Here is a 12,227-nt window from a genome sequence, read left to right on the forward strand (position 1 = left end):
TCATCTATACATCTAATCATATAACATCTTTCTTCTTAGATCTAACTACATGATGAACCATAGGAATGAATTTACTAATATTGAAGCATCATTGTCCAGGAATAAACCCCTCTTGATTATGATGCACTCTTTAGACATGTTTTTAGATTCTGTTTGCTGACATTTTATTTAGGATTGTTCCATTGCTAGTCATGAGTGAGACTAATTTATAGTTTCCGTGTGTGTGTGTGTGTGTGTGTGTGTTTGTAATCTTACCAGGTTTGGGTGTCAGAATTATAGTTGTTTCACAGAAATCATTTGAGAGTTTTCCTTCTGTGCTACAACTTAAATGGGATTTGGCTTATCTGGTCTTTGAAGATTTGATAGAATTCCCCTGTAAAATCATTTGGATCTAGTTTTTATAGTTCGTTCCTTGATAACTTTTTCTCTTTCCTCTATGGAAATCTGTTTATGCTTTCCATGTATAGCAAGGCCAGTTTTGATAAGTTGTATTTTCTTAGAAAATAATTCAATTTATCTAGGTTTTTCATTTTATTTGTATTGGATTGTGTAAAGTAGTCTCTTTCAATATTTAAAAATTTACCAGTGTCATTGGCTATCTCCTTGCTTGTATTTCTTATTTGTTTTTTTCTGCCTTTCTTCCCTTATTGGGTGAGTTAATGGTTTATCTATTTTGTTGTTGTTGTTGTTGTTTTTACAAGAAGCCAGCATTTTGATTTATTAGTTTCTACTATTTTTCTGTTCTCTATCTCATTACTTTTGCTTTTAAATTTATTATTTCCTTCCTTCTGCTTTCTTTTGTTTTACTTTGCTGTTCTTTTCTAATTTTTAAGATGGGAGCTCAATTTATTTTCATTTTTTGATTTTTTTTTTGCTGCAAGAATTTAAGGCTATGGCTTTTCTGTGATCACTGATTTAACTATATTCCATTGATTTTGTGTTTTCATTACAGTTCTTTTTTAGAAAAACTGCCCCTTTTGTCCTAAAAGTTACTTAATAGATAATTTTAAAATTTCCAAATGGCATTTCTAGTTTTAGAAAGAGCAGAATGAGCAAGACATGGAAGTAAAGATGCTTGCTCCACTTCAGGCTTCCAGAACTTTTAGTTTTGAATGAAATTGAAAATCTCAATTATTACCCGAAACTGCATTTAAAAATTTCCCAGTACAGGGGGACTGTTTATTATCTACAGGTGATCAAAATAGCTAGGGAAAAAAACTGCTATGGAACCTATCAGGTTTTCATCCGAGGGCAACAAAGCAATAAATTCACTGAACAAATTAATGGTGAGTGATGAGAAATAATAAAATTGATTTGTGATTACAGCTAGGCTTTCGTTAGCTTTTATATCAGCTTTGTGAAAATTAGAAAAAGGTGTCCCACTGGGTGTAAGAGTCCTGCATGGTTGAAGGATTTCTGGCTGAATAGCAACCCCAGCTTGAATTCTGTTTCTTTAACTAGGAACCTTAGCTCAACCAGAAGCTGTATGGTTGATCCAGAAGACCCTGGTTTGCTCTCTCCTAAGTGTAGCAGTTTCGTTAAAATAGCAACTGATTGCTAAGACAGTACATCTTGAATGCTCTCACCACAAAAAAGAAATGATGATTGTGTGATAGGATAGAGAAGGTGACAAGCTAGAGGTGTTAACTAATGCTATGGTGGTGATCATTTTGTAGTACAAGAGCAGATCAAATCATCATGTGGTACAACTCAACTTACACAATAGTATATGTCATATATAATTCAATAAAGCTGCGGGAAAAAAAAGAGAAGACAAAAAAGAAAAAGCTACCACCAAACTCATTATATTTGAGACATAAGATTTATTCACACACACAAAACAATCACAACCAAATATACACTAATTTAAAAAACAAAAGATTATAGTGACATAAAATTTTATATTCTCTTTTGTAAGTGTGTAAAAGTATTTGTTTGCTTCTACATAATTTCTATTCATAAAAGAATAGCAAACATTACAATGCAGTGATAGCTTGCATTTCTTATATGAAAAGAACATAGACCAAACCCTGAAGCTTTTAGTTTACAAGGGTGTTACCATGAAGCCACACACTAAACTAATGATCAAAACCAGTATCTATTTCCAGATCCATATACATATACATTCACCAACTAAGCTGAGAAATAAGCATTTCATATTCTCTCCCATCCTGCTACAATGTATTTTTTCTTTTTACTAAAAGCAGAGTAAGAAATTGCCTTTTCTCCTTTTAATTGACCTCAGAAGATGCACTATCTAATTCATGAGAAATGCGAAATTTCAGGTGTTTATCTTCTTCCACACTCTTGGAGTCTAGGACTCGTTCCTTTTCATGGCTTTGAACTATTTGGCTGACGAGTTCACTGCTGACCTCAGAATTTTCCTGACTACCGATCTCATGGGAATGCTTATTGCTCTCATCACTTGCTCTCAGCTTATACTCTCTGGTGTGCTTGTGGCTCTTTGTTTCCATACTGTGGTCATCCAGCTGACTTGTTTCCTGACTGTCTTTCGCGTGGCTGTCCCCGTCAGAAGTCCCCCGCACAGTCTGGGAAAGAAGGACGGCATTGAAATCATCTTCCGTACTCTCACTTTTCACAAGTGATGTCAAGTCCTCCTCTGTAGAATCAGGATACTGAATCACAGAACAAACGGAAGAAGAATTAAATGAAGAGCCAGGGATGGGAACATTGTAATTCTGCTCTCTAAATTTTAGGCCAATTTATACTGAAAATTGTCTAAATTTGGCTGAAGCAAAAAACAGGACTAGCATGTTACTTTGTTTTTTTACCGAACCTTTTCACATATTCATCTCCTTTAGTTTAATAGATACATCAATTATGCAAATGATAAAGACGATGATGTAGATCTCATGATCTCTGTTTTACATAAAGGGAAAGTGAATTGAAAGTTAAAAAGTAAAATGATTAGTAAGTGGCAAGGCTATGTGTCAAATTCAGATTCTTTGACTACAGATTAAGCATAATTTGCAACTCTATAATTCATCTTGGGTATTTAACTTTAAAACATGACCATTATATTGTGAAAATCATTGCTGTTTTCCAAAGTTTTTTTCTTTAATCTAAAAAAGTAAATAGAATAAATGCTTTATAGCCAGGATTTGGAAAAAGATCATTGTGATTGAGAGACAAAAGTAGGGAGAAATTGCATGGACTTACACATAAAATCACCAAGTGAAAAAAGGTTTTGTGTTCAATAGTCATAAATTAGGGGCACCTGGGTGGCTCAGTTGGTTGAGCGCCAGACTCTTGATTTTGGCTCAGGCCATGAGCTCAGGGTCGTGAGCTCAGCATGGAGTCTGCTTGTCCTTCCCCCTCTACCATTCCCCCTGTTCTTTCTCTCTCTAAAATAAATTTAAAAAATCTTAAAAAGTCATAAATTAATAATGTTTACTGAATGAATGAATGAATGAATGAATGAAGAAGTGAATGTGAATAGACACACTCTGGTTTCCTAGAATTGGGCTCTAATCATAAATATCTCATGTGTCTGTTTAAGGATTTACCTGGACTTCGTATCCGTGGGACTTCTTAGATCTGGACCTCAGTCCATGAGCCACACTGTCACCTCGGCCATCATTTGAGTCTCTTGTGGGGACAGCTGGAGTGAAAAACTGGGTTGCTGGAATGTCAGTGGGAAAATCAGTGACCAGTTCATCAGATTCATCAGACTGGTTAGAGTCGTCATCTACGTCATTGGAATCAATGGAATCCTGGCTATCCACATCGTCTCCGTCATCTTCATCCACATCCTCATGGCTTTCATTGGACTTGCTTGAGAGGGTCTAAAAAACAAGATGGCCAGAAAAATTTGGATAAGGGTTTTTATTTTCCCTTAGTCTTTACAGTGCATTAGTCTTTCAGACTAATTTGGTTTCAGAATCTTTGCATTCACAACAATGTATTCAGTGGCTTCTAGGAGTAAAAGTGAGTATCTTCCAATCTCTTTTTTAACACCAGGATAAATGGAATCATAATCTGAGGTATTTTTCTTGCTTCTCCATAAGTAATCACTTTCATAGACATTTTCAAGCCATATATGTGAGTATAACATTTCTATGGATAACATTGCTTTTCCTTGTTCATATTAGACATTATTTCATTTACCAAATTCAATGATGAAATAAATACAGATACATAATTGTGAGATTGCTTTTTATTTGAAATGAGAATTCTCAGGAGATTGGAACATCCATATATTAATGCAGGCACCAAAACGTAAGCCCCCGCCCATCGGCATGTGTAAGCCAAAGGTGACTCCATTATGCTTGTGTATAAACTGCAGCTCACATCTGTCAACCAGATTAACCACTGAATGTCTGATTAAACTTCTGATTAGCAAATATACTTGATTATTTATCTAACTTTCCCAGTTACAGTTTCTTAACGCATTCAAACAGATCTTAAGGAGAACAAATTTATCTCTTTGTTTAGCAAATATAACAATGCTCCTAATAAAATAAATCATTATGTTAGGAACAGAACTGTTACCCTGAGACAAAGTCTTGGCTTTCGTAGGCATTATTAGATGCTTATCAGATATTAGATAAGACATCTACAAAATACCTTAAATAAAATGTTAAGAGGCTCAGTATTTCAAATAACAGACATTAGTAAACATTTCCTGCCACACTAAACTTATCTGAAGAAACCTGGTATTTCTGACATTTAGTAAATACATGTTTTCTTCCTGAGCAAGTTTTAAATTGGCAATTTACTATAAAATTTGCTGATAGAATATTGTCAGAATCGAAGCTAGGCCATGTCATTAGGAGAAAGAGTGGCTTCTTTCATCTCTCCAAGGCATGGTCAGCTTCTGATTCATGGTGAGAACTCACCTTCTGTTGGAAGTCATTATTTTCTTGAGAGAGCACGGTATTCTGAAGAAGGAGGGACACATATCAGTTTACATCAAATATGTCTCATATTTTATTTCAAAAGTTAGCCTTTTCTATCCAAAGCAGCTCTTATTTTTCAGCCTCATAAGTGGGTGGCTTAAAGTGGGGAAAAGCCAACATAACCAGATCAATTGCTATCCTAAGCTCAAGTTTACCAACAGGCAGGAAGGATCCATTTAATTGGCCTGACTGGCCTCCGTGATGGCTACTTTTTGTTGTTGTTCTCTAAATGTGAGAAATTTAATTCTTAAAATTAGTTAAAATTAAAAATACCTGTAGTGCTAGGAAAGTCTGCTTCTGGGATGGGTCAGGCTTTAGCCATGTAGCTACAGCACCTGGGTATTTGTTGTAAAGCTACAAAAAATGTTGCATATTTATCATTATTAAAAAAAGAAACATAAGGATCTCTAAGTGATAAACTGAAAAAACAACTATACTTCACTGATCTTGATGGATAAGCATAATATGCCTCTGCATGGTCAGCCAGAGCCTTACATACCTCTTTTATCATTTCCTTTTTGTTGCAGATTCATTTAATATACTCTTACATAGCACTTACTTAGGTCAGGCATCCTTTCAAAGTGATTTACAAATATTTATTCATTTAATCCTCTCAACCCCCTGTGAGATAGGTATCATTATTATTCCCATTTTACAGACCAAGAGAAGCTGAGCCACAAAGAAGTTAAGTGGTAGTAAGTGGCAGAGCCAGGGTTCAAATTCAGGCAGACTGGGTCTTCACAGTGATGCATTCTGTGCATGCTGAATACTGTGCATTCCTGTCCTATGCGTACAAGCTGAAATTTCCCCTCAGATAAAGCACATCTAAAGCAGAGGTGCCCTTAGTTAGTGGTGATCTTCATTGTTTCCTCTATGGAAAGAGGAAGAACTCTCTAAGGCTGCATTGTCTGATACAATATCCTCTGGCCATATAACATGTGGTTACTTAATTTGATTAAAATGAAATATAATAAAAAATTGAGTTCTTCAATCGTACTAGCTACACTGTGAGTTCAGTAGCCACATGTGCCTAGTTGCTTTCTGGGTGGACCATGCAGAAATATAATATTATTATAATATTAACATCATCACACAAATGTTCTGTTGCTCCAAGGTGCCAGAGATGTGAATAGAACAGTCTTTCCTTTAGCCAAGTCATTTATCTGGAAAATGATTATCCTAGTGCAGAGGAGTGGAAATTGCTCTGAATAAGTGTCATCTGATGGGCTGTATCACCCAGAGCCAATCGCTTCCCTTCCCTGTCATTGAGAATGAGAACCCTGGCCGTTCCACGGGTCCCTTTCACAGCCAGCCACCGGGTGGGGGAAGGGCAGGGAGGCAACAAGTCAGTAGCACGTGGGGTTTCCCTCCAGAGCTGACTCCAACCAGAGCAGCTTCATATAAGGCTACTCTGAAAGCTTTTGCTGAAGGAAAGGGTTCCTTGCCTGAAAAAGATGTGAAACTACTGTTCTAGAGGAGTTCCAAGTTTCCCTACTTTTTTAAATTTAAAAATATATAAAGATATGTAAATATGTTATAATTTATATATATTTAATATATATATTTCCTGCTGCTACATGTAATATGGGCTCAGAGAGAAGGCATTTATAAGTTAAATTTATGATTTAAAACAAGGTAACGTGAAGACAATATAGATGAACAAAACAAACGGATTAAAACCTCCCTAATAGTCATAACACTCACAGATAACGAATGTTCATCTGCAGAGGGAAAGCCTTATGACTTTCACATATTTCCGACTAGCTCTAAATTTCTAGGATTCTGGAAGGTTGAGCTCTTCACTTATCTCCTAAATATAACTGAATATACTGTCATAGCTTTATGTGCCATATTTATTCATGAAAAAGTCACCAATTCTTGCCCAAATAGTGTGACCTCCATCTTTTCTGGAAGTGTTAATTTTTCTGGCCTATTATTGTGCTTCAATACTTGTTTTCTCAAATCAGTTGGAAAACAGATATGCCTATACCCACCTACTTGCGCACCCAAACACATGCAGCAAATACTTCTCCTAATGTCTTCATTAAGCAATCTATTTTCAGTGACCCCAGGCAGCTCTATACAGGCCTTTATTCTGTTCATCTGGGATTGAACTCTGTGTGCCTTCTAGTCTGAGCTCTCAGGACAATGCCCATTTGTTGTTTGGCTGGCACAGTTTCACGTATTTTGGAGGGGCATGTACATCTATGGTGCTGGTTAAAGAGTTATAATAAAGGGTTTGATTTGGTCTTATGTTTGGTTAGAAAGTTGTTATCTAAAGTCAGCTGACAAGCGTGATAGATCCAAACAGCTTAAGAACCTTTCTTTTTATAATGGGTTTCTTAGCAAGTATCTTAGGAGATATTATGAATATTATGGTCATGCAAACTGTCCAGTGTGTGAGACAAATTTTAAACTTAGTAAAGCAAAGGATGGGATTTTCTAGGTCTAGTACAGTATGTTGACTCATGGAAAGAAAAAGTCACATGACTTCATAGAATTTCTTTTACATAAATGATCATGGCCCAGAGCATTATTTTATTATATAAAAGAACTAGTTTGGTGTTAAGAGAATATATTTACTGAAGACTATACAACTCTTCTTCAACTTGCAATGGGTTACGTCCCAATAAACCCATTGAACGTTAAAAATACGGTAGGTCAAAGGTGCATTTAATACACCTGACCTACTGAGCATCATAGTATAGCTTGGCCTACCTTAAACATGCTCAGAATGCTTACATTAGCCTGCAGTTGGGCAAAAGCATCTAACACAAAGCCCATTTTATAATAAAGTGATGAATATCTCACTTAAAGTATTGAATACTATACTGAAAATGAAAAACAGAATGGTTGTATGGGTCTAGAATGGTTGAAAGCATATCGGTGTTGACCGTCGGGATGGCGTGGCTGACTGGGTCTGTGACTCACTACCGCTGCCCAGCAGAGAGTATTGTGCCATGCGTCGCTAGCCCAGGAAAAGATCAAAATTCAAAATTTGAAGTATGGTTTCTATTAAATGCACATGGCTTTCCCACCACCGTAAAGTTGAAAAATTGTAAATGGAACCATTGTAAGTCAGAGACCATCTGTAACTGTACTTAGCACTGGCCTAGGCTGAAAGCCGGCAGTCGATAAATACTTATCAATCAACAGCTTGACTATGATAATAAGTAAAATGGCAACAAATATGTTTGTGGTGACTCTCATACAGCTGCATAAATAATTTAACTACATGATAAACCTAAAAGATGCTTACCTGCTTTTCCTCAGAGCTCCCAGAATCGGCCTGCTTAATCTTTGAAACAGAAAAGATGAAGCAAGATTACAATGTGAATGTGTTCCTAGCACAGGGGAGCACACAATTCATTTATTTTGAGAAATTTCCTTTAAGATTCAGCTGTACTCACCGGAATGGCGTAGGCAATGCCCAAAAGGCAAAAGCAAATCACTGCAAGTCTCATGGTGATTTTTCCTGCAAAATATTTTATAAGGAATATTTGATTTCTTTGTAGGGTAAAACAGTGATACCTCTTTATGTTACCACATTACAAAATATTTACAAATAAATATATTTTCTGTAGAATATTTTCTACCTTTTGGAGAAAACTTTTGTTTCAATCACTATGGTCTTTTGAGTTACTATTTGTAATGCCGCCTCTCTACTCCATCTCTCACTATTAGGCAAGGGAGAGAGGAATTTCATGACTATATTCAACTTCAAAATTTAGCGTTCCAGGGGTTATATCATGACTACCTGATAGCTCCAGTTATCTCAACCTAAAAACAGATCATTAGTAATTTAATTAAAATAATAAGCTACTGTTGGAATATTTATTTCTCAGGGAAGAAAAACACAAAGAGAAAGAGAGAAAATAAAACTATAGAAAGAAGCTTGCTTTCTTCATTTTTCCAGCATGCATTTTAAGTGTGATTTTTAATTAAATTATTAAAAAGGTACTACTTAGGCAAAATGAGGCTGTCTCAAAACTCAAATTCTTTAAGAAAGGCTTCTAGAAATTTGAAACAAAACCCAAAACGTTGAAAATAGTCAACAGCTTTTCTATTCATGATAATAAGTCTGCATAGTGTCATACAGGTATCTTGGTGAAGAATTTAACAGCTAAATACAGAAGTGAAATATTCAGAAAGTTTTTTTTCCTTGAAAATAGGATATTTACCTTAAATCATTAAAACATAACATAACTATTAACTTACATTACCACTAAAGATCCTTTTCCACTTAAATGCTTCCACAGCCATCTACCCATTAAAAATAATGTATATATAGTCATTTGAAAGGGGCATAGAATTTTTCTTTTTTTTTCTGATTGGAAGAAATAGATTCAGTTCTTTTGAGGACTCCAAGAATTTTTGAGTTCTATAAATGACTGGCTTTCAAAATAACCAGTTACCTTTCTTCCAGAAAATCTGCAATGTATCTGGCATGCTCAATTAAAAGACTAGAACAGTGTAAGTCTGCTTAACAGCTTTACAGTTCAACTCTTTTCCTTACAACTTGCCCTTCCCCCCGCGATGAAGCCGAATGCCTAGGACAGCAATGAAGTTGAACGCACAGGACAGCGAAGCGGGCTTACCTTGCTCTGGGCTGTCTGAGAAGAGAGCCCAGTCCTGGATGGGGCTGCACTGCTCGCCTTCTCTTCCTGCTGCTGACAATCAGGACCTCCCAGAATTTAAATGATGCTCCAGACAGTCTCCACCAACACAGGGAGGCGGAGAAATGTGTCATGAGGTTTTTTGCCACTGCCCAACCCACTTGCTCCCACACTTCCCCCTCTGGTTTTTGTGGTTAAAAAACAAAGAAACAAACTCACAAAAACTACTCTACAGTTAAAACGTTACTGATGTACAATATCATTAACTAGCTTTTTCATTTATGGGACTGGCATTCAGCATCATGGAAGGGCATCTAGGGGTCCTGTAAAAAGTGGGGAGGAATGACTGGTTCTTTTAGAGAATTGATAATATCTGAATTAGAAGAAAAAATATAAATCCATCTTAAATAAAATGAAATGGAATAGATTTTTGTTTCTTTCGGGTTAAATAACAGATTAAGGTAATATATGCAACCAAATTTGCCTCACAGTTAGACTCGTTTAACAGCTGCAAGGCTATTGTTCAGGTGTAGGAAGAGGCTCCCTCCATCCTTTGCTACTCAGGCTCAGTGCTGTGATTTCAAGTATGTAGCAGCTTGTCATTTAGACAAAGGACCTTACTAACACTAAATTCCATGTTTATGCCCCTTACGTTTATGCCCCTTACAATGGACTCACTATGGTTTACAATGACCATTCAAGGACACGAATTTTTGTTGCACCATTTAAATTGTTTGGAGGTGGTGAATCAGATAATCTGCTATATAAGACAGAAGAATGGTAATTTACTCTATATGCTGCAGAAGTAAAGCAGCTTCTGACTGGGAGAGTTACTGCTTGAGAAGGCTGCTTCTGGGGCCAGAGTGTGGCTCTGAGTCCCACACTGACATCCATTTGCTGTGTGCCCTCAGGCAGATCACTTAGCCTGCCTGTATTTGTTTCTTCATCTGTCAAATGCACATGCTATTACCTAGTTCATGGGGCCTGTGAGAAGTTTTAAATGAATTAGTATGTATAAAACTAACAATGCTTAGCACATATTATGTGTATATTTTAAGCACTGTGTGTCTTGACTGTTCCTGAAATTTTTAGGAAGAGCATGTAGTCATCATTTGTAATGTCTTTAAGTGGAAGAGGTTATTAGAATGAGGCTAGATGTAAGATCTTTAAACTGCATACATCAAGAGGGTAATTTGCACATCTCTACAGGAATGGATTGATTTCTGAATCATCTTTTTTCTAGTTTTTCTCACAGGATATATAAAGTTTGTTACTTAAAATTGAAAACATTTTTCTATATTAAAAATGGTATTTAAAAGGCATTTAAATGAAAGAAAATTACAGATGAATTTTGAATATTGGAACAGAAATTAGGGCTAACAAAGCTCTGAGTCCATTTTAAATATTTAATATTGTTTTGAGATTACTTAACTTCTTCATCTACTTTACTCAGTTGTGAAATGGGGGTTGCACTATTCATTTACCTCACATCTCCATTGTAAGACTTATGTGTGAGATTAAAGGTAAATGATCTTATTTATTGTTAGTTCTATCTAAGGTGTCGGCTCCTATTTACTAAACACTGCTTTTAATAGAACTATGGATTAAATAATTTCTTGCAGTGTTATTCTATAACGATAATCCATAGGCTTTGTGGACATTTGGTGGTGGGGGGGTATGTCTGTTTTGGATGCATTCCAAATGAGTTGATATTATTGATTTGTGGGATCTAATCACACATTTTAATAATACAGATGGCAGCTATCTCTATAAAACATAAAGCACACAGGCTATAAAGTTTCAAAATGGATTTCTTCTGCTTTTAAAAATTGTTTTTTCCCTTTAAACATATTACCCACACAAATTTGTCATGTTGTCCATTTAGTGGGGGGGATGTTCACAAATTCTAAAAACAAGATTTCCACAGGACTCACTATGGTTTACTCTGTGCCCACGGGAATGATTTAATACAAATTTAGAGAGTTAGAGGAATAGGTTTCGCTGGAGTGCAGCCATGTTGAGATGAACCGTATGACCCACCACAGGACTCTTCCGGTCATAGCTCCGAAGTGCCACACGATGGCAGCATTTCTGAAAGGGATTTCGGACCACAAATCTGGTTTCTCTTTTCTCACTCGGGCAGGGTAGGACATTTCACGTATTTAATGACAGAACTGGTTTCTCTTTTCTCACTCGGGCAGGGTAGGACATTTCACGTATTTAATGACAGAACTGTAAGACCTCTGTGGGGCCTTCCATTTCTTGGAATGCCAGGTGAGAAAATATTTCCCAACAATGCTCCGCTACACAATAACAAGGAACACAGAGCCCAAGAGAACTATAAAGCATTCCTGTTCTGCTCTGTCATAGCTTTCAGCAGTCCCAGGTAGACGCTACCGTCTCCTTCCCCACTTCCCACATTCACTCAAAAGGTTACTGATTCCGAGATCTCGCTCAGAGGAAAGACTTGTGAATTCACAGTTAAAGAATGTGTCTGGGATGCTTCAGAGATGAGAAGATAAAGTGATTTGTAATGGAGGTAGCTGTGCAAAGTATGAAATGGATAGAGTGTTCGTGCTGACTTTTGAAGAGGCTCATTCTTCTTGCTTTTTGTAATTAAACATGATGCTGACACTTTTCTTTTTCTGAATAAGATTTTTCAACTGTCAGAATTAACGTGTTAAATGATTTA

At 36.4% G+C, this 12,227-nt stretch overlaps 1 protein-coding gene across 2 annotated transcripts; it reads right to left on the reverse strand.

The window, feature by feature from the left end:
• Positions 1-1,803: 1,803 nt before the first annotated feature.
• Positions 1,804-9,626, reverse strand: SPP1 (secreted phosphoprotein 1). Of its 2 annotated transcripts, XM_028117798.2 has the most exons (7): positions 9,518-9,626; positions 8,330-8,394; positions 8,179-8,217; positions 5,193-5,273; positions 4,860-4,901; positions 3,528-3,806; positions 1,804-2,636 (listed from the first exon to the last, which is right to left on the reverse strand). In XM_028117798.2, exons 2-7 carry the CDS (start codon positions 8,381-8,383, stop codon positions 2,232-2,234), a joined length of 900 nt encoding a protein of 299 aa, XP_027973599.1. In that variant the 5' UTR covers positions 8,384-8,394; positions 9,518-9,626; the 3' UTR covers positions 1,804-2,231. The 2 variants fall into 2 exon arrangements, with proteins under 2 accessions (XP_027973599.1, XP_027973600.1); XM_028117799.2 differs by lacking the exon at positions 5,193-5,273 and having other exon boundaries at positions 9,518-9,625.
• Positions 9,627-12,227: the final 2,601 nt, after the last annotated feature.

The sequence above is a fragment of the Eumetopias jubatus genome, unplaced genomic scaffold, assembly GCF_037043125.1.
Source record: "Eumetopias jubatus isolate StellerSeaLion01/CBP00866 unplaced genomic scaffold, mEumJub1_p1.0 scaffold_2, whole genome shotgun sequence".
NCBI lineage: Eukaryota > Metazoa > Chordata > Mammalia > Carnivora > Otariidae > Eumetopias > Eumetopias jubatus.